We start from the raw sequence: 26,562 nt of genomic DNA, 5'->3' as shown, positions 1-26,562 counted from the left end.
ACAAAGGCAGTCCTAATGAATCATTCTGAATTGTGATCATGTGCTACCAGCCCACAGTGAGCTGCCAAAGAGGAAGTGCAGCTTGTTTTCTTTCATTTTCTTGATTCCTATGCTGTAGGAAGATGAAAGGAGAAGGAGGAGGAGGCAACAGCAACAGCCAAACTTAATAAATAATTCTGACGATTCCTGATATCAAATGGAGGCCCCTGAGTGGGACCCACTGAAAAATGACACCCTTCCGCCGACCCTGACGCCAGCTGTCCCTCCGTATGTGAAGCTGGGCCTGACCATTGTATATACGGTTTTTTATTCACTCCTTTTTGTGTTCATCTATGTCCAGCTCTGGCTGGTCCTTCACTACAGGCACAAGAGGTTCAGTTACCAAACTGTCTTTCTGTTCCTGTGCTTGTTTTGGGCCTCTCTTAGGACTGTGCTCTTTTCATTTTACTTCAAAGACTTTGTCACAGCAAATTCTCTCAGCCCCTTCATCTTCTGGCTTCTCTATTGCTTCCCAGTCTGCCTCCAGTTTTTTACCCTGACTCTGATGAATCTGTACTTCACACAGGTAAGCAACAGACATTTGGTTGATTAAATCTAACATAATGTTAAAGCATTATTTTTTTAAGGTTCATGAGAAAGATGTAATTTCCTAATGTATTTGGGCAGGGCAAGAAGCACATATCAGGTATTTGGCTGGTAATTTAACTTTTGATCTATATGCAACCGATCAGTGTTACAGTGAAACCTGGAGCCTGAAGTGATTGTTTCAGGATTAGCAAAAGAATATATCTACTGTCTGTTAAAATGATGTTATTTAATTTAAAGGTTGGGAAAAAAATTTATAGGAGAGCTCAAAGTTTAGACCTCCAAAGTGCCTTTTTATTCTTTATTGTTATTATTGTTGTTAGTAGACCCCATAAGCTTCCTGGCTTAGCAAGCCTGATCCCTGTGTGCAGTCAGAATTGTAATTTCTAATTTTGCTGACAGCTACCCCCACCCCTCCAGATTTTATATCGGTTGGCTAACATGTTTCTGAGTGAGTAGATTTCTGTGTATCAATAGCCAAATTGTTGACAGAGTCCTACTTCAGCCCCAAATTTCTATCATAATCTGTATTAAAAATAGCACTGAATGCTCTTTGTGTCCAGGCCCCTGAAGTGCTAGGTGCTGTACAGAGATATACCTTCTGCATCAAGGGCACTGTGATGTAAAGGTAAATTAGCTGTATAGAGGGGGAAGAGAGTAGTATCTGTGCTTTACAAAGAGGCCTTGAGAGAGTATCTATGCTGTGGACAGCTGAGAAGCCAGAAGGATTAGGCTGCACAGTGCTCCGTGTTGCTGCAGTTAGACTTGCCTAGAAGCACTTACAGTGGGAGTGAGTGTCTCAGCACTGGGCTACAGGCTGGGATGGCAAAGAGAGGCTGCCTGAGTTGCCTGAGAACTTGCAGGAAGCTTCCAGGAGGGCAGAGATTTGATTCAGTAACTCTTGAATCTCACTCTGGTACCTTGAGGAGGAAGCCAAGCCTGCCCTCCGATGACCTATGGCAAAGGCTGCTTTCCCAGCACAGGTGTAGCCGTCCATAGGAGCACCAGCCAGCTCTCCAGCACCTGCAGCAGTGCTCAGGACACTTTGGACTTTGCCATGAGCCCTGCTAGGGACCAGCTCAGAGCCTGAATCTGAGTGTCTCTGTAGTGGTTACAGCTACCACAGGCCTGTAAACTCCGAACAGCCTGGCTGGAGAGATCAGGCTGCTTGTGAGAGCTGCCAACCCAGAGGTGTAAAAGCAGAGGTGGTAAGCATGAAAGCTAGAAGAGGGCTTTAGTAGAGGATATTAAATGCTCAGAACCACCTACACGTTTTTGCACGTTTATTTACTTTTCTGGATTCAGTTTCTGAAACACCTACTAACACACTCTATTCCGCTCCCCTGGATTTGAGATATATTACAGGGTTACAGGAACCTTTCATTTATATGCTACTCAAATCCAACTCAGGCATGTAGTGACCTATGCTTTATCCTGTGGCTGTTGCGAGAACATTTAATGATGGTGCAGTTCCCAAGGGGCAAGTGTCCATCATCAGGCAGAGTCCACCACTATCGCAACAGTTGAGACTAAATCATAGCCCTGGGACAGATTCTTTCCTCAGACACACATGTAGAGCTCCCATTGAAGTGTGAAGGCAGAGTCTTGGTTCTTAGGCGAGAGAAGCTGAGAATGAAGTGAGCACAGAGAATGCAGTGCAGTCTGCACTCTGTGCATTGGAGTGCCAGCAGTCGGGGGCTTAGTGTTAATAGTAACCAATTCCTTTTGTCTGAGGAAAAATCCAAGAAGAGAGCATACAGAATGCTCTCATACATCCTTTTAGCCTATTTTTGGCATTGCTGTCTGATATCATTACGGAAATACGAGTCAGTGGTTGGAAACATGAAAAATGCTAAGGCTATTGGTTCTGCCTTTAACGCAGTTTCTGCTTTGTCACTATGAGCCCTCACAATCTTCCTCTGAGCCCTTCTGTAAAAGAGTGTAATGGTTACCTGTCTTACATAGCTGTTGTGAGGCTTTCGAAACAGTATTTAAAAGGACTTTAAGACTTTGTGATATGTCTCACAGTCTTTAAAGATTGTGAGCCACTGTAGACAAGCATATTATTAGTATTACTGTTTGCTTTGGAGCTGGTTGCTCCTGTGAAATCTCATCTCAAATATCGACCCAGCCAAAACAAAGCCATAAGAAATACAAGCACAGCCGATGTAAGAATGTAATGGAAGACAGGGAATCAATGCGCACTCTTTTAATTCGCTGTTATTAATTCTTTACTTCTAACCATTAAAAGGTGGTTTGGCTTGAAATTCAGCATCTTCTTGAGACTGTATTTTTAATGTGCATCCAGCTTTCCACAGCAGACAAGAAAGAACTAGTGTGAAAGGGGTGGGGAGAAAGAATTTTGTTTTCAATAATGGCTTATAACTTCACAGACCTGTTTAGAAGCAACTTTTATCCTTTTTTCTTTTTTCTCCAGAAAGAAGGCAAGGGACTACAGCTATGTCTCATTGCATGGAAACCATGCTAGTTAACTGGTGCTAAGCTAGAGGAAAAGAAGTTATCTAGGTATGGCCTAGGGACAGAGGACTAGAAGAGACCTCATGAGTCAGGAACTTGGGAGTGTTTTTTATCTGCTGTATGGCACACAGCATTTCTGCATGGGGCACTGCTAAGAACACTTTTAGACATGGATACAAGATGAAATATTAGTTCCAAAAAATTGTAGATCCTCCTAGCCAAAGAAAAAAACTCATCTGACAAGTGCTTGAGGGCTTTTTTTTTTTTTTTTTTTAATAATAAGCAGCTTTGAATCTGACAGGAAGTTATCCACAACTGTTCTCTTTATAATAGGTAATCCTAAGCAATGGGGTCACAAGTTTGGACTGTATCTTTTGTGTAGAAGGACAAATAAGCCATGATAGTGTCAGCAGGGCAGGAGTTATTCCCAGATTTGCACATCAACTTCAACAGAAAGACAGAAGGAATTCTAATGCATTGGGGCAGGATGCTAAACCAGGGGACCAGTAGAGAGGAGAGAAGTTACAGTCAAAATAGTTTTGACTCAGTACAGTTCCTTAGGGGTCTTTAAGTTGAGTGCCAAATTCAGAGTCCTTTCCTACTGTTTTGATACCCTATTTCTGGCAGAATAAAAGGGGTGCTGAAGGTAAGGCCTATATAATGTTGCCTCCTCTCAGAAATCATCTACTGAAGAAAATATATGTGGTCTCTAGTAAGACAGCCAAAGAGAATTTATTAATCCTTTGTCTGTATTCATTATCATTTCTTAAAAAGGAAAGAAATATTGACCTACCTCTCAGGATAAGCCTCTGTTTACTTAGAAATCATTAAAATAAGTCTTAAATAAAAATAAGATCCAGTGGCAGTTTTATAAAACAATAGCCCAACACTTGCAAATAACCACATAGTACAAAGCCAGAAAAACTTCCTGGTCTATTAGATGGTGAACAAAAACGTACATTTCTACTTACAGAGACTGAAAAGCCTATAGATCTGTTTGCCTCACACCTGCACCTCCCACGGGTTTATTTTGGCTGTTTGATAAAATAAAGACTGTAAATTGGCAAATAACATTTTCCACTTTAACCAAATCCAGACAGCAAGGATCCCAGCACTCAAACACTCTTTTGTTGGTGTCCTTCCTCGCCAGATCTTCCATTCTTCCCTGCCAATGGCAAGGGGAGACTGAGATGAGTCCTCAAACTTTACAGTCAGTGCCATGGGTATAAGTTTAAAGAGGATCTGGGGAAAAAAAAAGAAAATAAAAAATTGCCTTTTATGGTGGTAGGGTGGGGGGAGGCAGAGGAGGGCTTGCTTCGACTTGTTCTGTTTCTCTTAGACTTTACATTTCCCTGGGGAACAGGATACAAATGAAGGAGGAGGAAGGCTAGGATGAAGGGTTACAGACTCAAAAAACAGGGTCAAGGCCACAGACTGTGATGCTGGAAATCCCATCCCCCACCTGTGACCAGGCACCGTGAGCTATTTTGTGGGCTGTAGGTTTAACCATTGCATTCTCAAGCACCTGGGGAAAATGGTACTATGCTAAAGAACTGAGAGGCTGTACAGGTGGAGAGGGTCTGGTAGGTGGATTTACCTCTCCTTCCTCTTCCCTAACCATCCTCCCTTTCTCTGGCATCCGGACTGGGAAGTTTACTCTGCCTCCCAGGTAGGGCTGATAAAAATCAGAGACTTTCAAATGAAGAGAAATTGTGCAGGGTAAGACAGTTTGGAGTCCTTTGGAGAGGAGCTGGCCATGCTAGAAGTACTTTGAAGGGTGAGGTATTACCAGTGCAACACTTTCATAGAGGTTACATATCTCAGTGGAATTGTAACTGAGGTACATGTTATCTCTATGAGGAAAGTTAAGAGAACTTATCTTCTAATGACTCTGGATAGAATTTTAGAAGTAATACCAGCAGTGAGAGAACAAAAAGAGCTTTTTATTTAGTATTTATATTTAATGAAAAACAATACACCATTTCTACAGTGCTTTATATTAATTTAAAGCATGCTGTAGATGTACATAGGCTACACAAAACTCAAAATACAGGTGGTAAAGCATCAACAAATGTGTTGGGTCTATAGGAGAGAAGTCAGAACTGCACAGAGAGATGCTGTTTGACAACATCTGGCAGAAGGAATAAGGTGATTTGAATTAGCAAATGATCTGATGGGAGAGCTAAACATGCAAGTTTACAGTGACTACCACACCCATGATGGTCCCTCTCCTACCTGTACTAGATTTATGAAGTTACGCAAGGCTGCATATGGTAGTGAGTCATGTTGTCCATGTCAGTAGACAACTTTGCAAGTCATGTGGAGTTTATAGAGTAGAAAGAAGACTGTGCATATCTGGGGGAATCTGATCCAAATGTAAGAATATTTAACATGAAAGAATGAATATGGGAAATGGAGAGGAGGGGAAAGTGGGCCTTGGACTGGGAAATACACAGTGGAGGAAAGGTGTACAAGCTGATGGAGGTGGGTCTGGGCCTGCATGGAATGTGAGAGCGGAAGGGGGAGGGGCAGTGGTGAAAAAATCTGAGAGGGAAAAATTACACTCTGAACTCTACAATTTTCTGAAATGAGAACTAGTAAATAAAGGTAAACTTCATTCCTGCACAGAGAGCCAGCTTGAGAACATTTGCAAGCACTTAACGCATACCTGAGGCTTTATGGAGAGCTGTGGTTCCTGTAAAAGTGAATTGATTAGCTAGACTTAGGGGTACACTGGAGGTCTATGCCAGCATTCATATCAGTTGAGCTAAATCAAAGCATGGATTGAAAATTGCTCCAGTGAGGATTTTTTTTTTCTTTTGCTCTGAGCATATGTGACTTGGTTTTGACACATGGACACCTACTTAAAGGACCTGAGTGGCTCCTAATGTAACTTGCATAGCCATAGCAGGAGCCCCCTTAACTTCCAGCTGCACTGAACACGGGCCCTCCTGCCAACCCCACTGCTCTTCTGCTGAGGCCCTGGTAGGACATCCTGCAAGGTTAGCTTGCAGCTGTTTGCATCAGTCCTGCAAGAGAGGAATTTTCCTTGGCTCAAGGGCTTTTTGGAGCCCTTTAGTACTTCTGGAGTTCTGTATGCCAGACGTATACCTCAGGGGAGTGGAGGAGGGAGTGTGAGAATCTCGTTTGAGGTTTCCAGTTCTTCAGCAAAAACAAGGAATCAGAACAGTGTATTTCTACTTTAAAGAACAAGCAAAAGGAGGGATGTTTTTAAGAAGAAAAAGTAATCTTTTAGACATCAGAAAATTAGCAAGGAATTTCACTAGCTGATATTTTCCTTGTTGGTATTCATCTTGGGGCTCTCTGAAAGATCTTTTTTAAAAAGTCTGCCTTCTGCTTGCTCTTTAGTCTATTCTTAGGAGTAGCCTGGTTTGTTCTGGTTTGCTGGAAGACTTGCTTAGATGACTCAGATATTGACTGGAAGCTTTCTCAACACTTGTGGGGAGGGGACATTGAGCAACCAGCCTTTTCTTGCAGGGTGCTTTGAGTTAAATGACTGTTAAAAGCAAAAAGCTGCACCTACACATGTAAAGTGTATTGAGATCAGCTTTTGACCTCCTTAGTCCCACTGAACAGCCTTTTTTTTGTGACAGTCACACTGCTTCCAGCAAGGGTGCTCATGGAATAAGGCATTATCAGTGTAAGCAAAGGTAGCAGAACCTGGCCACCTGTTTTTCTATCTGGTGATGAATTTGTAAGAGTGCCCATGCCTTACACTGCAGCCTTTACTGTGTGTTGTGTCCATTTTCTTTCTTAATGGTCATTTACTCTGATAAAATTCAGAAGCGTGTTGCCTGCTGGGACAGTTCCACCAAATGAAGGGGTACGATAACGCAGCCATTTAGGCAATCTCCCCTCTAGAGGTGTTGTCCTGCAAATTATACGCAACATGCACATGTCACGTCTGGTTTTAGGTAAGTTAGCAATGGAGCTTTTGCTGAGTAGGGCAGACTTGCACTGTGTCTTGTGACAGGAGTGACATTAGAGCGGTGAGTGGGTCCTTGTTGGGGGACCACAGGAGATGGCATTCCAGAACTTGTGAATCTCCTAGGTTTTGTGGACCCGGTGTAACTCATGGCCCCCTGCAGATTGCTTGTCTTGTGTGGTTCCATACATTAGCTCTGAACACTTCCGTTCAGCCCTGCTTGTGAAAGTTACCAAAATTAACGGTACAATATGTGTGAGTAAGTGCTACTTAGAGCAGGTGAGGATCGTGGAATGGCCCAAGAGACAAGTTTTACTTGTTCAGTTTAAATGAGGTCAGGAATCTGCTTACTCCCCAGTTGACCACAATGTCATCCAGAATAAACAGGGTAGGCAAAATGTCTCATACAAAAAGGGTACAGGAAATAGTTGGAGCCCTATCCCACCTCTAAAAAATGCCAGCGCCCAGCTGCACCACGGAAACATGAAACATTCACCAGTTTCTTAAACTTTCCTTCCAGTAGCAAGTAAGTCACACAAAATTTGTTCCTGAATTCCCGTGAGAATTCATGATGATATTTAGATAATGAATCACAAAAATCTTCTCTAGGGATAGTGCCAGAAGTGTTAGCTGTTTAAAAACAGTATCAATGGTTGCAGAATATTTTTAGGGATTTTTTTTTAATTTCTCAATTTTTTTATTTTTTCAGGGCCTGCTAAAAAGCTCCATTCTCTCTACTGCTTCATCTAGTGCTAAGCATACTGATGTGCCACAGAAATAATTTCCATGTTAAGGCAGCTATTTATGGTGAATAGGAGTTAAATGACAAGTTGTTCCGGGAGCACTGGAACAAGTGAAGCCTGATTTCTCCAGATCTATGTCTCATGCTTGACTTTGAGCTGTGATTGAAGCTGTTTCTGTAACTGGGGCATTGCTTACGGTACTTTCCTATGCAGAGTTTCTCATTTTGGGTGATGTGTAGGATCATTATGCAATATTCTGCATACAGAGGGCATATATGAGATGCATTTACAGGGTCCTTCACTTCTATCGACTAACTGTTTTGAAGAGGGTGATAGAAAGGTCATATCTTTGACATGTCAAGAATTCTGTCTTCAGTTCTCTGACCAGACCATTTAAAATGTAGTAGGGTACAGGTAGACAAGTTCACAGGCAGATGCATGCCTACACATACGTAATGATCATGTAGGTCCTGTTTCCTTGGGAAAGTATGGTAATCTTAACAAATATTACGCAATATACATTAAAGTGCACGCAAAACCAAATGAAATGGGTAAGGCAGGATAAGTTGAGAAGAAAATGATTAGGAAATAGCTCACAATAAATCATGTGGCATGATTTTTTTGTAATACTAGTTATTGATGTGTTTCAATATACGCTGCTGAATTTTTTAAAATGACCTTTATAAGTTGGGTTTGCTTGGAGCTGTGTTAGCTTGTGAAAAAGCAATGATGCTCCCTTTAAGCTTTTTTTTTTTTTAATTAAGATGCAAAAATTTGTTAATATATTTTCTATAATTTCTGATGGTGGTTAAACACCTGGGACTGATATTACATAGCTACTGTGCAGCAACAACAGTGTCAATATTTTGTCTTTTCTGCTACAGCAAGATAACTATTGTGCCTGAGCTATCTCACTGTAAAAATATGTACTGTTCTCTTAGTGAATGTATAGTCAGTGGAAGCCAAACACACCTCAGAGTAAAACAAAGAGTCTGGTTCTCACCAATATCCTTCTGGTAATATAACATGTTTAAACACATATATCCAATTTAAGGCCAGTGTACTATGGGCAGGTTACTAAGGGCTCTTTATATGAGTAGAGCATCTGACCCAATATGCCAGTATGAGCTGATCTGCATGAGAGACATGTACTGATAGGTCACATACGGGCATAATTATTTACCTTTTTGATTGTACTGGCATTGGTCCTCTTATGAATGTTGGTATAAAGGACCTTATTCCAAGCCAAAATAAGCAAAAATAATGATGCAGACAATTTGTATACTGGTATATCTTAATCTGCTGCTGAGTAGTATAAATAGTTTTTTTATAGGTTGCCTGCCATGGATAAACCGTTAATGCAAATTTATTGTGTAATGAAAAGCGTCGTTACATTTGTGATGTGATGTGAGACAGGATTCCTGTGGATCACAGTGTCTTTCCTTACTTGCATGTATACTATGTCTGTTGCAATATTTTTCTTTTTTGCAGGTGATTTTCAAGGCTAAGTCAAAATATTCCCCAGAACTACTCAAATACAGGTAAGAACTGTGATAAAGAAAAGTAGCAATGCACTTGGAGAAACACTACATCTTTGATAATATGCAATGGTCATAATTACTCATATTTATATACAAAAGTTTTATAATGATGAATGATGGTTCTGACACCAACTTCTCTGCTGTAGCATTTAGAAGTCTGTGTCATATCCTAACACAAGCACCATGTTTAGACATTCAGGTATTTCAAAGGCAAGTGTTTCAGTTGCAGGCAGGAAACACTGACCTTGGTGATCTGTTTACAGTTTCTTAAAGAAGCTATGTACTTTGATGAATTCAGATCCAGTGCTTTGGTAAAGGTAGCAGAGTGATGTATTCATTGTGACAGGAATGAATGAGACTGGATATGTCTTAATTCAGAATTGAGGCCAGAGGTAATAAAAGAGAAACTGAAAAGCTTTGAGAAGGTGGGAGAAGAGTTGTGAAGGGAAGGAGGTAGAGAAAATGGATTCAACTTGGTGATGTGTCTGGGAGCTAACAGATAACTTCCCATAACTCCAGAGAGTTGAGGTTACGGCAACTTTGCATTTGTGTAAGGGATTTGTTTGAGATCTTGTTTGAGCTGGAGGAATTGTCAAGAATACTTAAAAGGTGCCCCAAAGGTGGTAGATGTCCATGAAGCTGAAGAAGAGCTCATTAATAAATGTTTGTTGTTGCAATACCTGGAAGCCTCAGTCAAGGGCAAAGTTGTTTAGTTAGGATAAGAGAGAGACTGTCTCTTCTCTAAAGAATTTACAATCTAAAGTTGGGATAGGAAAGCAGAGTAATTTGCAACTATAACCTGACCCATTACTTGCTGACTGTTCAGCAGAATATGGTACTGTATCAACAGGTCAAATTTGCCCTGGAAAACTTGTTATCAGGTTTGGCTTTGATACAGCTGGAGAGGCAGAGGTCTGAAGCAAGTGTTTCAGAAACCTGTACAATGAGAGCAGGACTGGGACAGGCTGTGCTGGAGCTGGTGACCAGTAAAGTATGGGCCAGGCAGGGTTTGCCGGCTGAGTGAGGGATGAGGGGCTCCTTGCTGAAGAACAACTGATGCAGCAAATGTAAGGGCGAGAACAGAAAGACTGCATGTTTGGTGGACCCAGGAGTGTTTCCAAGTTAGTGGGTCTGTGCGCACACCTTGGCCACATCCCAAACCACAAGGGGCAAGAGTCAGATGCTCTCTGGTCAGCACCATGGTACACAAATAGGCATTCTGCTTTAGTTTCTGTGGGAAGGAAACCCTGGAGTGTGGGCTGGCCAAAAACCAGGACACGCACCAGACAGGTCCCCAGCCAGCCCCTAGAGTGAGCAGCAGAGTGTGCCTGCCTCTGACAGTACCCGTAGCCAGGAGGAACAAAGAGGCTTTGCAGAAAGCCTGGGCTGTAGGATAGGGTGGTGCGAGGCAGGTCTGTGAGCATGTTCCTGACGGGCTTTAAAGGTGAGGCAGAAGCTTTGAACCTCGCCTGCTACTGGTATTTGTGGCAAGGCTTTGTTCTTGAAAAATGCTTGAAAGTATCTTTCCTAAAGCAAAGGGAGCTTGTGACTTTCAGTCAATGGGTATGAAATGAGTATGTCAGCACCCTGCACATAGCTCTTGGAGCGTGTCCATTCCTAAATGCCTATGTAGTGTGACCTGAGTTACTCCTGTACAGACTACCCACCCCACAACAGCTTCATGTCTACCCTGCCTCTTGTCTCCTGCGTTTCTATCAGAGCACTCTTGGGTCTGGCCTAGTCTTCTTCCTCTTGTTCAGCTCTACTGGTGAAAGACCTGATTAGCATTTTTTTAATGTCTGCAGCTGTTAGATGGTGTGGTTAGCTTGCCTGTAAGGGCCATATAAAGCTGACCTGGTTTCCTTTCTCATACAGGGTAACTGAAGTGGTGTAAATACATATACACTCAGATAGTTTATACAGCAGTGTGTATTTACTATAATAGGCCAGTGAGAGATGAATTATTTCAGCCTACAGATGGGGGCTGGACTTACTGCACTTACTGAATTTGATTTTTCTTCATTGCTGAATGTTCACTTTTTGATTTTTTTTTTTCATTTTCTTTAATAAATGTCAGGCCTTGTTGCCTGGTGTTGTCATTCCTGCAATAGGTAACGACTACAGGAACCAGGCAGCAGTGAAGTAGGACTGCATCTATGTATTGACACAGGTCTCAGAAATCAGAATCTTTCCAGATGATAAGGAAAAAATGATAAAATGCTATCAGAGATCCAGAATCTAAAGCGAACTTTACTCAGCACAACCTTCATGTTGTTGTTCACTATAGCAAAAGAGCTCATGGCCAGGCCTGTTCCAAACCATCTTCATATTTAAACAGCCCTGCTGCGCATCTCCTTGGGCCTGGGGATTTCTTAAACAATTTGGGTTTGGATAGGCTTACTGTTCTGTGTGTGTATGCCTGGTTACACACAAGCCTTAGACCCTGTATGGTTTCTGAGGAAACCATGTACAAAATGCAGTAGTTTCACACAGCTTTTCCCATTAAGCCAGCCAAAATTCACTGCATTCAGCTGAAGTTTGATTTTAGGTTCAAGGAAAACTTAGAGGGTGCATCTAGCCTAGCACAGCAAGAGCAGAACAACCTAGCACATGCCTTCCCCAGAGCTCCTTTTTATTATACAGAGCTCCTTTTCAGGGACTAGCCCCAAATTGAGGATTATGCACAATAGGCTGGACAAATAGTCACTGGTGTAATGTGGGAGCATCTCCCTGCCCTTCCTTTCTGTTTTCTAAAAAAATGTTTATTCATTCCTTGTAGGTGCCCTGGTAACTGAGATTTAGTGACACATTTTGCTTTTAAGTGAGGCAGTAATGCTTTCTGCACTTCTGCAGCTGCAGAGATCCTAAAACTGCCCTGGGAGATGTAGCCTTCATCGCCATGGGTGCTTATTCAGAGGCTCAGCAACAATGCCGCCGTTGTCAAAACAGGCAGCCGTTTCCCCAGCCGCATCATGTTAATAAGGGGGGTGGAAGATCATTATGTGAAGAACTGCACAACTGACTGGCCATGACAGCTCACCCTGGCACACACAGGAGTGTGTGGGTATGACAGCCTTACAATGCTTTTTTTTTTTTTTTTTTTTTTTTTTTTTTTTTTTTGGCTAAACTGAGGCAAGGAGGAGCCTGGCCTGGAAGCCTCTAAGCCTCGCTAGTGGCAAGCTACCGTTAAGGACATGCAGGCTGCAGTGAAGCAGAAGGTCCCCCTGCCTAAGTTGAGCAGCCAGAGAACATGTTCTTCCCGCAAGCTGGCAGGATGTAAGAGCCAACCTTTCCTCCTCAACCTGGCGCCCATGAGAATATTTTACCTGCATTGCGGCTAAGGAGCAGAGATGAGTCCATTAAATGGGCTTTGGGGGAGCAGGGAAAGGAGGACACATGACCATCACTTAAAGTCTTTTGAAGTATTAATAAATACAAGCTGTAAAGATACTACCACTGCAGCTGGGAACTGAGTTCTCCAGAGGAAGCCATGTGAGAGAGGAGTTCAGAACTGCAGTGATTCCAACATTAGACTGTGAGGTTTATAAGGATCTATAAGGATCTATAGCCACTTATCCTAAAACCAGAGCCCTCCTCCAGAAAGTGAAGAATGAGCACAATCTTCCCCCTACCCCCCAGAAGAGGGAATTTCCATGGCTGACAAAGAAATGACAGCAGCCCTGGTCACTGCCAGATATAACTGAGAACAAGGGCATTGATTCATAAACATAAACAGAGACTTTCAGGCCTCCAGTTCTCCCACTTACACATCTGAAGGCCCTTTCCTTTCCTGTCCTCAAAAAAAAAGCCAGCTAGTCTTCAGGTTTGTAGCTGGGTTGATACCATCAAACGATATGAGCATGTGGAGATAAAAGATCACCACTGGGTGAAAGTATTTTTAAACAATCAGATTTCAATTCCTCGGAGACAGTCTGCGCATTTCCTATCAGCCAAATTCAAAATTCCCAGCAAACACGAACGGCTGTGGACCAAAAGCTCTTGTTCAGTTCATGAACCTTATCTGAAATTGCCTTGGTCAGCAGTGATAATGAAATAAGCAACCCTAGAAATGGAAACACACTTCATTTTTTTAAACAAAAAGCTCTACAGCTGTGCGTAGGAGTAAAGAGAAATTAAAAGCAGCCTTCCTTCAGTATATGGCATACTTGTATTGCAGGTATCAGTGCTGGGGAGATTGATAAAAGAGATGGGAGAAAATGGCCCAGCTTCTGAGCTTCTCTCTCTCTCTCATATTTCTGTTCCAGCTCTGCTCCCGTGGTTGTGCAAATGAACCCTTTGCCTAGCATGGATGACAAATGCAAAATCAGAATCAGTGTGATTATTTCATATTTGAAAGGAGAATTCTTGATTCTCCTTTCAAAAAGTTGCTCATGATCACAATATTTAGGAAAAGGGACAGAGAAAGGAGCTGAGGAGATAGTACCTGAGAGATTTTTGTTAGACACTTTGTTAATTTATTATGCAATCTGACTGCAGACATTGGCAGTCAGTGATGCTGTTCATGGGAATAATCATGTACAAAAACCAAGATCAAAACCAGTCCTTTCCGAGCAGCTCAGTCTTTTACAAGGTTTCTTATGCAAGTGAGTAGTCACATAAGAATAGGTCTGTGCTGTATGAAGTGCATACTCTAAGAAAGCACATGCATTTTTTAAAATCATTTATAAGAACTGTGCCATTGTATTTCTGCTACAGAGACTTTCATGTTTTGTTGCTTGCTATTAGTTTGTTCTGGCATATTGTAGAACTTTAAAAGCAGGTTTGAAATGAGCAATGTTCATCTCTCCAGCAAGCTGGAGCACTTTGATTTAGGCTTGGGCAGCTGGTTTCTCTGCGAGCTCTTGCAGCCCCAGGACATGTGCCTCCATTGCTCAGAGCACAGCACCAATCTCATGACTGACACTTGCTGAACAATGTTGCTAAAACTCTGTTTTCTCCTCACCCTCCCAGGTTGCCTCTCTACCTGGCTTCTCTTTTCATAAGTCTCCTCTTCCTCTTGGTGAATTTAACATGTGCGGTATTGGTGAGAACAGAGAATTCAGAGAGAAAAGTCATTGTGTCTGTCCGAGTGGCAATTAATGACACGTTGTTTGTGCTGTGCGCTGTCTCACTCTCCATCTGCCTGTATAAGATTTCCAAGATGTCTTTAGCCAACATTTACTTGGAGTCCAAGGTAAGGTACATTTTCAGTTTTCTTTTACAGTACCTTCTTGGAGACAGTGGCAGTGCAAGGCAAAGGCCTACAATTCTTTAGATCCCCTGAGAGCTGGAGGCCTTAAACTTCACAGCTTGCACCTGGCTGTCCATCCTGCCCACAGAAATACTAAATAGTAGGTTGTAGCACAGGTGCTTTTGGCTAGTACCAGAAACCTCAAAACAAAGTGTGAGACAATTTACAGAACATGGTAGCTGGACTTTCTCACAGCTGTTTTCCAGTTGGATACGGCTTTCTCCAGACTCCCATTTGAAGACCTCTTCATTTCAGTACTACTATATAAAGATGGTCTATACTTTAGGATCCTTCACCTTGTCTAATTATTGACTGATTATTTTAAATATTTAAGGTAGCAGTGTGCTGAGGAAGAGCCAGAAAGAGGAATATGAACTCCCTTTATTAATCTGTATACTGTCCTATAGATAGCGAGAGTGCATTTTAAAAGACTTATAAAGCATTATAAATTCAGACCAGGGGGTAGAAGTAGGGGAAAGTCTCTTTTATTACAAAATGTTCTTTAAATAAATATTTTTAGGTTAACAGCTTCGGACATCTTCTGTGGTCAAATGGCTGGGTTTACTGGTGGCATCACACAATTGGCAGTAAATGGTTAATTCTTAAAATAAATAGAGTTTAACTAATACTGATTACCATAGCAACCCTTTCCAAAAAAATACTTTTCAGCTACTATTTAGAAAATCTTACAGTAGAATTCTTCTCTCCATTTGCTTAATCAGGTGAAAGGAATATTTTTCCTGTTTAATCAAATCTGGCCATAGAGCACAACTGAAAGTTTGCGGCTGAACGGAAGATTTAAAAACACAGCTTTGTTTGTTTGTTTTGTTTCTTTCAAATCTGTCATTTGCTGACCAAAGGGCATGAGCAATGGATTATTTTTACTAGTTAGAAAAGTTTTTCTATTGCTGCAAATCTCACAAACATAAATCTCTGTAACTAATCAGTGTTAACCTAAGGGAGGCTTTGGTAGATTACTTGGTTCCGTTTCCTTCTCCTGTTGGAAATCTGATCTTCCCTATTTCAAGCTATTTCACAGAAAACGAACAAACTCTAACATTACAGAAAGGAAAAGTCAGAACACTTGCTTGAAAGTTTGACTGTGGAAAATGAGAATTAATGAGAGCTTTACTTCTTTCTGCTGACCTGAAATTGAAGTTCCTCTGGGGACTTCCAGTACGATTTGACTGCACATATTTATGGACACTGAAGGCTGGAGCCAGCAATGAAAAAAACATCCTGGTTTAATCTGCTACTGTTGTGCTGAAACACTAGGTAAAAAGAAAAATCCATTCTCTAGTAGAGCTGGAGATGATATCCATACACGCTGAGTGCATGGAGATAGGGATTTGTCAGAAGGTGAAAACTCATGCAGACGTACTGCGTTCCCCTCCATGCTCTGGCCTAGGGGACAGATCTGGCCCTGCACACCAAGGTTAAGGCAGCACAGAGGAGGTGCACAGCCCTCCCTTAGGTGCTGCCTGGGGCTGGCTCCATGCAGGCTGCGCTACCAGCGCAGGGCTCCCCTCTCCTGTGACTGCGAAAGGATTCCTCTGCCTTTACATTACCCTGGCACTCTCCCTTCAACAACCCACGACGTACATTTGACTGACGGTGAAAATAGGATATGTATCTTTTTATTAAAGTTTGTTAAGCCTGTGGCATACTTAAATGTTAAAGTCCCTGTACCACAAGCTTCCTCCCAAGAATGACAGCTAGATGGGGAAAGACATACAGGGAATTACCAGCCCCTTTCTGCTCTGTAGTTCTGCTATCTCCAGTCCGTAAATGCCACTGAACAGGGGGATACAGTATGTGCCAGTCAGCAGCTTCTCGCCGCTCTTTCACCCTTGGTTTCCATGACAGCATTGCTGACATGCTAATGCAGAAGGAGAATAGAGAAGTGCCTAGCAAACATTTCCTCTTTGTGGCATTTCCTGCTTGCTGGTCTTGCCACTGCTCTCACTGCTGCATACTGTGTTTCTGTATTTACAGAAATACAGTACAGAATAAATACAGAAACTATATTTACAGTTCACATATAACAGCAGGCTCCTGGCTCACTCCTGACCTCACTGCAGGTTATAGCCCCTTTGATGGGGCAGTTGCGGTACTGTTTTAAGCAGAGAGTCAAACAGAGAGATTGACTGCACTGTGGATTTCGTAATATTCCTGAGCCTGACTGTTCTCTGAATTCATGTGTTTTATTATTTTGGTGGGAAAGAAGGCAAACTAATTTTCTGCTAGCTTTTTTTGACCAGTCCCTGAACTCCTCTTTAATGAGATCAGGGAACACCCAGCCCGAGGAGGTTGGCTAGCAGAGCCACAGGACAACAGCCACAAGCAGGGATGAGCAGCAGAGGTGGCTCAGTACTCTCCTGAAAGCCAGGGCTTCAGGCATGGTGATTTGATAACTCCCCATACTTCAGTAATCACTCTGGTACATGTGTGATCTACCTGCCACAGCTCTTTGGACCTCTACAGCCTGCAAATCAGGAAGCAGAATGGAGGGAATGGGATGTTAGACCTTCGTGCTTCCTGCACTGCTGTAAAGGGTCCTAAAGGGTCCTGTGAGGGGAGGAACAACTGCCCTTGATGCTCCTCTTTCTCACATAGATGAGAGGAGCTCATCTGCATGGTGTGTCTCTGCTGGAAGAGGGAGAGGGGAGGGCTAGTGAAGCAAACCGACTCAAGGCATTTTGTTCCTCTGAAAGGGCACAAAGCACTAACCTGTCTTTCCTGCTCTGGCTGTGCACTACTGCAGGACTAGCTGCGCAAAATTTCCTTTGAGCTTCTTCTTCTAAAGCCAGTCTGGTTTTTGTGCATGTGTCTGCCTCCATGATCACACACACTGACCCTTGTAGCGTTGGCTCCTGGATCCTTCCTTTCTTGCTGTTGCAACAGCTGTGGGCCCCCTGTGCTGGTCTCTCTACACCCTGAGTCCTGTGCACAGCATTTGGGTGCCTCTCTCATTCCTGCCACAGGACTAGGCTGTTTCTCTTGCTCTGTCCATTTCTTCCCTAGGACTAAGAAACTGTTCTGATTTCACATTCTTGCAGTCTCCTTCCTCTTCCCACACCAGAGCCGTGGTCACTGCACTTGTAGGCTATGCTCCCACTTTGTCACCTCCACGCTGACATTAGTTAGGCAGGATGTTCTGTTCCTGTCTGCACTATGTTTAACTGCAGACTATTAGTCTGCTCTTTACTTAGAGGGGAAAATAGGTGCACAGCAAGCAGCTGTAAAAGATGCAAGATTGCATCATACTAGTTTTAGTCAGCATCTGATACAGGATGCTCTACAGCTAATGCAGAGCTGGAGGCTGAATTCTCTTGCTCCATCTGATACCATGTGTAATTCTTACATACTTCCATTGCTCTGAAAATAGCACTCCTATAACATTAGCAGGAATGAGATACAGGCCATTTTGGGTGGGGCTGGAGCTGCTACCATCAGCTGGAAAGTGGTGGTCAAATACTGTAAAAAGAAAGAGAAAAAAAAATCAGTCACATTAGGCAGAGTAGCATGACAATCCCCAAAGTCCATACAAAACAATGTTCTTATCAAGTTCCCTTTTGAGTAATAACCTATGTTGTTAAATCTCTTCTAGGGCTCATCTGTCTGTCAGGTGACAAGTATAGGAGTGACTGTTATACTACTTTATACCTCACGAGCCTGTTACAACTTGTTCATCTTATCATTTTCTCAAACCAAGAAAGTCAATTCTTTTGATTATGATTGGTACAACGTATCTGATCAGGCAAGTATGAAAATAAGTGCTGATAAGAAAAACTCATTCTATATGTGGTGGCTAATTTCCAAAATACTGTGACAAGAGGCACTTACATAATAAAATCCTATTGATTTTTTTTTTTATTGAATGCACTAAGATGGCTTTGTTCCAGAAATATGAGCTTCTGGTAATAGCAGGATAAGGCAGGGAAGGGGAAACAGTGCTAAAATAGAGCACTAGCTAATCAGTTTAAAAAATCAGTCTTTTAGTTAATGAGGTATTTTATTTACCATGATTATAATGTTCAAAAAAAAATAAATCCTTTTATTAAGAAGAGTGTTTTGTCCATTAGCCAGAATGCACTGTATTTGGAGAGGGAAGAAAAACAATACTTGATTCCACTAAAATGTTAAATTCTGAAGCTGTTGTAAAACCTTCCATTGCCATCCAGTGCAATGGAGTTATTTAATTCTATCAGTCATACAATCTCAGACTATGATTTTTGTCAGCTTTTAATTGCAAATGACAAGTCAGATGATTGAAAACTAACAGTGATAAAAGTGCCTAAGGATACGAGTGGGTGATTCTTTGTTGAATTTTATGCAGTTTGGGCATTTGACTCCTTTCTTGTATTGAAACATGTAGATTTAGACCTTTTTTTCTTTTTTTTTTTTTTTTTTTTTTTTAATCACCTTACAAGTTGAGAGAATAATGTTGAGGTCTCAGCAGTTTTCCAACTCTTTCAAGGCTAGCCAGAATGGCAGGCTCTGGTCTGGGTCTGGACCACGAGTAAATTTTGTTTGGCCTCAAAGCCCCAGACACCTGATGTTTCCTCACCCTCTCAGCAAGCATCTGCAGAGCACAAGCCATGTTCCCAGCCATCCAAGTGCCTCACAGTGCCACATGGAGCAAAGCTGGAACCAGTACAGTTTTCTGCTGAGCAGCAGATACAATTGCAAATAAGTAGGTAAGCAGTAGGGTAAGACTGCCTGGAGGACCTCGTTAAGAGCTACTTGAGTATGTCGAGGGATGGCTGATCTCTCCTGCTGCAGCGTAGCTGAGAGGAGTGCAGCTAGGCTGTGCCACTCCATGTGATTAGAAGGCACTAATTTGAGGCAGAAGGGTACTAGGCTGTGATTCCTCTCCTGAATTTACCTCCTGTTGGAGGCTTGGAGTGTTGCAGTGGCTGCAACACTCTTCGGGACTTGCAGTGCAGGCACCTCTTGGGCTAACTGCTGCCAACCTGGAATACACATGCTGGGTCTTTATGGCCAGAATATTTGGTCCAGTTTCCCACACCGAGGCCATGACTGTAGGGAACTTAATGGAGTGCTTCAGGACCTAGAACACAGCTGCTGATTTTTGAACATCCAGTCTGATATGTGACATTAGGGCTGCCTTGATTTGGGGCAATCAATCTGAGCTGTATGAAAAGGGCCTAGAACTGAAGGGGCAGGTGCTCATGTTGGTACCAGAATAAAGAGTCATTTTTAATAGTATAATCCCATTTTTGTACTGTGGTACTTCCTCAGATCACCTGCCAGAAACATTACCCTGCTTTCCCCTGTACAGAACACACAAAAGGACAGAATACGCCCTCTGCAACTACAGTGAATGATAGAGAGGAAGGTAGCTAGGAGTTCAAACATAACGCTAGACTAACAGCACAGTTGTTCAAGCTAACAATGTGCACCATCTTGAAGGGATCCAACCCTTAATTTTTATAAGTCAGATTTCCAGCAGTGCCCTTGAAGGCTTAGGCACTGTTTGTTCCATCACATATTATTCCCACCTGGAAAGAGGCTAGAAGACTAGTTTCTCATTACTTTGATTTTATCACTTTCTTCCCAGTCTGAAAACCTAGCAAGCAACTATTGAACTTAGATTTCATCAAAAAAGAAGTGGAAAAAAGAGAAATGGGAAGGAAGGAAGTTAGAAGGAAAGGGAAGCCATGGACCCAGCAACATGGAATATTGATTCTTTTTCATAGGCCTTTAATCATTAGCTGGGTTAATCCAGCCTTACCAGATGGAGTTTCTGGCCATGCTGTTAAGCGTTTCAGCTGCTTAAATATAGGTCTTTATAATAAGACATGCTGCCTTCTGCACCTTTTAAACAAGCTACCATTCTCATTTGTAAACATTTTTCTCTTTGGCATTTCAACAGGCAGATCTGAAATGTCAGCTGGGAGACGCAGGTTACATTGTGTTTGGAGTGATCCTCTTCATCTGGGAGCTGTTGCCAACTTCCTTGGTTGTGTATTTCTTCCGTGTCCGAAACCCTGCAAAAGATCTAGTGAGTGGAACTTCTTATGTATTTTGGTAGTGTAATGTCCAGGCAGGTCTGGGAAGTGCAGCTTCTGAGGGAGTTTTTGCTTTACATTTTATACATTTTAACTTCTCTTTTTCAAAATGTCTTTCGCAGAATAAAAACAAACCACACTTCCCGCTTCTTTGTACTAAGTCCTCATGGGAGGAACTCAAGAAATATTTACCCAGAAGACAGACAAGTAGTTTATCTTAAAAGTCAGGAATTGGTTTAAACTGAGGGTCATTTTCCTTTTGGGTTAATATAGTCCTTACTTGAGTTCATGGAAAATAAGTGTGCTATCCAAACTTAGAATCTTTTATCACATAGATAGAAAGCAGTGAAAACAATTGCTTGCTAACTGTTTAATGGCATATGGATTGTAGAGATTGGATTCTTTCAGCATTGTGCACATATTGAATTATTTCTATGTCAAAGACTGATAGCAATTTTTGTTGCTGTTTCAGTAAAACAGAAATTAAGGTGAAAGTTGTAAGGATACCTTTAAATGTGCTCACTATACCTAACAATCAATAGATGGACAAGCATCTTGTTACAGCGGCAGGCAACCTCTCCAGATTAGCCTGGGATATGTTGGCAGGCACATGAAGAGTATCAGCACTGTTCTAGGATTACCTAGTGTGTCTGTTTCTGTAGGACAAACCAAACCAAAGCTAATATTCCCCAAGAAGGATGCAAATGGAAAATTCAGCAGCAAGTGAAGCAATTCATAGAATAACTTGTTAGATAAGGCCATGTCTTTATTCTCACATGCAAATTTCAGACACAATAATAAAGGCAAACCTAACAAGGAAATAAAAATTCCGCACCTGAAAGGGTAACAGTAAGTTGACAGCATCAGTGAGCCCTTCTTACTGTTCTCCTGCGATCCATGACCTCACACTAAGGAAGCTGCCCTTTACTCCAGCATCCTTCCAAAAACCTCAGGGCTGCTCCTGCCAACACATTAGCCCTGGACAATAGTAAAGAAAAGAATCAATATTTTTAAAAAAGACAGGCCAGTGACGCTGTTCTTCTAAAATGTGAGCACAAAGAGATCTCATTTATTTATCAGTTTGGCAAGGCTAGATGTGGTGGTCAATTTAGGACACTGTGAAAGAGATTCACAAGAGAATAAAAATAAGGGCTATGTCTGATCTTACTTTCCAAAAAAAAAAAAAAAAAAAAGACCACATAAGGACATAATCCTACTCAGATGAGAGTTCCAATGAAGTCAAACAAGCAGTTTTCTCTCACAAGTCAAAAAGAACTGCAGTTAGCACAGACAGTATTATATTTTGTATTTTGATTTTCAGACAGCATTAATTCTCAAACTTAAAGATACAGTTCAGGAGTGTCAATCAGAGATACCACTTCTTTTACGGGTACCTTTTAGGGTGAACATTATCTGTCGTAGCAGATCAGTCAGCGATGAAATTTTTCTACGCAGAAAAAAATTTTGCTAGAAAACATCATCGTAAGAAGAAAACTGAAAAGAACAATGTTGAAAAGAAACAAAAAAAACAAAAGATTCTGTAGCAAGGCAAAACTGAACTTCAATGAAAATTTACCACAAGAGGGAGACGAAGGGCCACAGCACTATAGTCCAATGTGTTCAGTAAACTGTTACAGCTGTTAAGTACCAAATGGTCCAGCGATAGAAAACATTTGCCCAAAAAGCACGAGGATAGAATTAAAACAAACCCTCTTTCAGTTAAGAAACAACCCCCCCCTCTAATTTAGTAAAAATCTAGAGTGTTCTTTATTTGTAGAAAGGGAAAAGCCCCAAGAAATAGTTGTGATTTGCTTATATATTTGACTCAGGACTTCAGGAATGAAAAGTATGAGTAGAGGTAACATTTAGCACTGTTTAGATGTAAATCTCTACTCTTCAAATAAGATTATAGTCTGGGGACTTGCTATCTCTGTGCTTTGGTGCTGACACAGGGTAACTGGTCAGCTTGGTCCTTTGCCTTGCCAGACCTTCAGACAGACAAACATGGGAAATGGGGAAGAGACAGAGAGGGACATGTTTTTAGTTCATCTGTATCAAAGATAATTACATATAAAAAATAATAAGAGGTTAAACTCTTAAGGCTTCTCCTGGGCTTAAGGCCCAGGAGACAATGTCATTCAAGCTTCCCAGGCACAGGGAACACTTTTTCCTGGGGGTACTAACAGTGGATCAGTGGAAAAGGCTCAGCTGAGTGCTAGTGCATAGTCTCTATGCACTGTTTCAAGAATCAAAATGACCCTTTGAATCCTGTATGTTTTCCACTCTCACTCACAGGGAAATAAAAAGCAAACTGCTTTGTAAATGAAGGAGTTACACATATACCCCTTTCTCTGTTTTACCAAGGGATGTTTCCTTGGGTTTGACCCTTGAATCACTGGGTAGACATTGAAAATGCTGAGCAAGGTCCTGGCAGCTTTTTAGTCATAATTTCTTAACTGGGTGCCAAGTTTCTACATGATTGTTCCCAAGATGAGGAAGGTAACATGCCAGCCAGAAGTGCTCCAAAACATGGGAGGTAAAATCAAATCTCTTTACATACAGCTCATCTGCTGCTTAGTTCAGGACAACTGGCTAGAAGCAGCAAATGTCCAGGACAGACAAGAATTCAGCAAACTAGAGTTTTACTGGAGAGTGATTTAGGAAGTGGGTCATACCTGCTAGCTGCAAGGAAGGGAAAAGCTCTTAAGGTCAGTAGGCTATCACTATACTGGTGGAGAAAGAGAATGCAAAGGGATTCGTATTGTATACAGCGAATTTAAGACGGTCTATTTTATGTCAGAAGCCAGGAGGCAAGTCTGCAGTGACTTATTTTAGAAGTGAGGCACCAAGTAGTTTATCTGTTACAGTTGATGACTGACATTTTCCTTCCCTCAGGCCAATGCAGGAATGGTCCCAAGCCATGGCTTCAGTCCCAGATCTTATTTCTTTGACAACCCTCGCAGATACGACAGCGATGATGATCTAGCATGGAATATTGCACCACAGGGGGCACAAGGCAGGTGAGATACAAGAGGGAACAGCTTGCTTCTCATGACAGGAATGGCTAGAGGAGGGAGATGTCACACTGCAGAATACTACTGCAATTTGTTCTGCTCAAATTTTCATGTGAGTTGGCCAGAGGCAGGCAAGCAGATGGGGGAGCTGAAGTGAAAAAGCAGCAGTGAGTGACTGTAAGGATCCAAGGGCCACTCAGAGAGCTCATGAGAACAGTTACGTAATTTAAGAACTACAACAGTGTGCTTCCCTTAAAAAGAGAGAAAGAAAAAGTAAGGTCAGACCTTTGGGGTGCAAGTTTGGCCCTCTATTTCTTTCAATAGTAGCCGAAGTGCCATTTACTGGTATATGTGTGAGAGCAAGGTGGCCTAGAAAAACAGCTAACCAGCTTCGGGGAAAGAAAAGCTCGAAAGCACAGGCAGCAGTTTGTGACAATGGCAGTAAGAAGAAGCTGCTCAGACTTTGGTTGCTGTGTAGCATGGCTAAATGACTTGGGGTTTACCTGAAGTGAAAGGGACATTTGCTTTCCCAGTTGACAAAAGCTTAGCAAACCCTCTTAACTGCTACAACACAACTTGGGGATGGCACAGAAAGCCTGTTTTCCCTGCAGACCTGTAAAAAATGATTAGCCCGCACTTCCAGAGAACAGCAATTCACAGCAAGAATGATAGCATGTAATTCAGAAAAGGGAAGGAACTGTAAGAACCCCGTCCTGTCCTAAAAGGAGACTCCAGCAGCTGTAATTCAAGCACTCTTCCTGTATCTGCAATATGGTTGTAGTAGATCAGTGTAATCAATCCAGTTCCTATCACTCATTTACCTAAGGTTATGCAGTCACTTACTCTGAGTCCAAACCATGCTTGAGTAAAGTTAGGTATTCACTATTTACAGATCTCATCCTACCTGTGCACTAGTTTTCCAGCTAGTGACTAGTCCTGTGAAGGATGCTGGAGGTGGTGCACTCCAGGCTAGTATCCAGCGTACAGCTAAGGACAGCCTTCCACACAAAGACGTGAAGGAATGAGCCACCCAGGCAACAGGGGCACAGCTGCAGTGGCGACCAAACCAGCCACAGGAGCTGTCTCACTCTGCCTGTGCGAGAAGAGGCGCTTTGCCAGAGTTGCTGATCTAGTACGAGTCTCTTGTACATGAACACAGGTTTAGGTCTGTCACTGATACTCTGTTGTAGTGACAGAAGTTTATGTAGCTTAGAAGCATTACAGTCCAGCACTGGGACTTTCAACCACCTTCTGGTTTAGTGAAGCAGAAAACAGGCACTCTTTAATGAACTAGCAGAACCAAGAAACAGACAGTAAGCTGGAAATGCTTTAACTGAAATAATTGACAGATCATAAATGTAACCAACAGCCCAAAGATGGGCTTGGGGGGGGGGGGGGGCAAAGCAGGAAGAAGAGAAGAGAAAGGGTTGTTTCTGCACTTCAGTGTGAGAACTGCATCTATGGAATTACATTTGTCCCCATTCACCAATCAAGTACCTCCAGAAGAAACCAAGTATCTCGAGAACCAATGTGCCAGTCACCAATTCTTCCATTTTCTTTTTAAGTTTCTCTCCAGACTACTACGATTGGGGACATCAAAACAACAGCTTCATGGCTTATATAGGATCACTCCAACAAGATCCAACACTGGACACAGACCGGCCAAGCCCTATATAACTTCAGTCAACTACAGCATTCTGGGACAGTCCAATATTAAAACAATTATTCTGAAAAACAAAGCTTAGCAATTTTTGTTCACCTTTTGGTTTTTAGAAGTGTTCCTATGCACAAGTAAATGAAGAACTTGTCTTTGCCACGAGCTTTTTGTAGTTCAAGGAGAAGTATAAGCTAATGATTTAAACTTTGAAGCCCATTCTACTTAATTCCCTGTTCTAAGCCATGGTATTTTTTGGCTTTGAATAGAGTTGTTAGAGGGTATAATTTAATCATTTTATGCTCATTTTAAAAGAGCAAATTTCATGGAACTAAATGGCATAATTATTTTCTAAGGATTTTTATTTTTTACACTGTATTTGGTTAGAAATACATGATTGTATAAAGTATACTGTAAACAACATATGAAGGGGTTGCTCAAATGCATGACAGTTGGGATTCTTACATGCTCTTAGAAGCCTGTAAGGGAAAAATGCCAGCTCTATTAAATATAATCTTTTTAAGTTACTGCTGCGTTCTTGGAGCACGGTTTACTCTTTGGATCTTCATGCTGTCTGATGCAAAATGTTTGGAGGCTTACCACCATCTATACACTATAGAAGATCTGAAGAAACACTGCATTCCTCTAAGAAAATAAGAATTGTGTCTTCTTAGCAGCTGTAGGGACTATCTCAGAAAGGAAAAAATAGTCAACTCCTTCAACTTAAGCATTTTGAAATATAAAACAGGCTAAAAACTTGTAAGTTTGAAAGATTAAAGTTCTATGATCATGTCTGTCAAACAATTACTGAATACATTTTTTAGTATTTTATCTCAGAATAATTCACATACTTGCATATTTATAAGTACACACGACCAGTGAGATGGATATATACATGTATAATACTTTGTGATATTGTATATATTTTTTAATAAGACTAGGAAATCTAGTCTATAACTGTAAGTAGAAAAAGGAACACAGAGGAACGAGAAATACGTTAGGCAGAAAAACCTCAAGTGGACCAGTAAAATCAGTGTAACTGGCAGAAGGTCAGGAAAGCCCTGCTTCAGCCTTGTGCACTTCAGGAATGAATGTGATTTAAATGCTATTCTAATACATGAAACACTAGCACACAGCAAGCATCAAAAAAAGGCCTGATCTAAGTCAAGCAGGATCCCTAACTATGCTTTAGGTTCTTTTTATTGTGCCTGATACTGACTGGTGCACTCTACTGTGAAGAGAACCACCCTGCACAGCCAGAACATTCATTGTCCTTCCCTACTTCAAACAAATACTATAATTCACTCTATAGGAA

At 41.7% G+C, this 26,562-nt stretch overlaps 1 protein-coding gene across 1 annotated transcript; it reads left to right on the top strand.

Moving 5' to 3' along the window:
* The first annotated feature begins 75 nt into the window (after positions 1–75).
* Positions 76–25,774, top strand: GPR137B (G protein-coupled receptor 137B). The gene is made up of 7 exons (XM_062573660.1): positions 76–565; positions 9,244–9,293; positions 14,265–14,487; positions 18,155–18,308; positions 20,448–20,572; positions 23,475–23,599; positions 25,159–25,774. Exons 1-7 carry the CDS (start codon positions 197–199, stop codon positions 25,268–25,270), a joined length of 1,158 nt encoding a protein of 385 aa, XP_062429644.1. The 5' UTR covers positions 76–196; the 3' UTR covers positions 25,271–25,774.
* The last annotated feature ends 788 nt before the right edge of the window (positions 25,775–26,562 follow it).

The sequence above is a fragment of the Rhea pennata genome, chromosome 3 (genome assembly GCF_028389875.1).
Source record: "Rhea pennata isolate bPtePen1 chromosome 3, bPtePen1.pri, whole genome shotgun sequence".
Lineage (NCBI taxonomy): Eukaryota > Metazoa > Chordata > Aves > Rheiformes > Rheidae > Rhea > Rhea pennata.
Note: the sequence above shows the minus strand (reverse complement) of the source record. Positions and strands in the feature narration are given on the sequence as shown.

Coding starts and splice junctions, on each gene's coding strand:
- GPR137B (XM_062573660.1), top strand. CDS start 197: ATGGAGGCCCCTGAGTGGGACCCACTGAAAAATGACACCCTTCCGCCG. Junction 14,488..18,154: donor ACATTTACTTGGAGTCCAAG/GTAAGGTACATT, acceptor AATCTCTTCTAG/GGCTCATCTGTCTGTCAGGT. Junction 20,573..23,474: donor GAAACCCTGCAAAAGATCTA/GTGAGTGGAACT, acceptor TCCTTCCCTCAG/GCCAATGCAGGAATGGTCCC.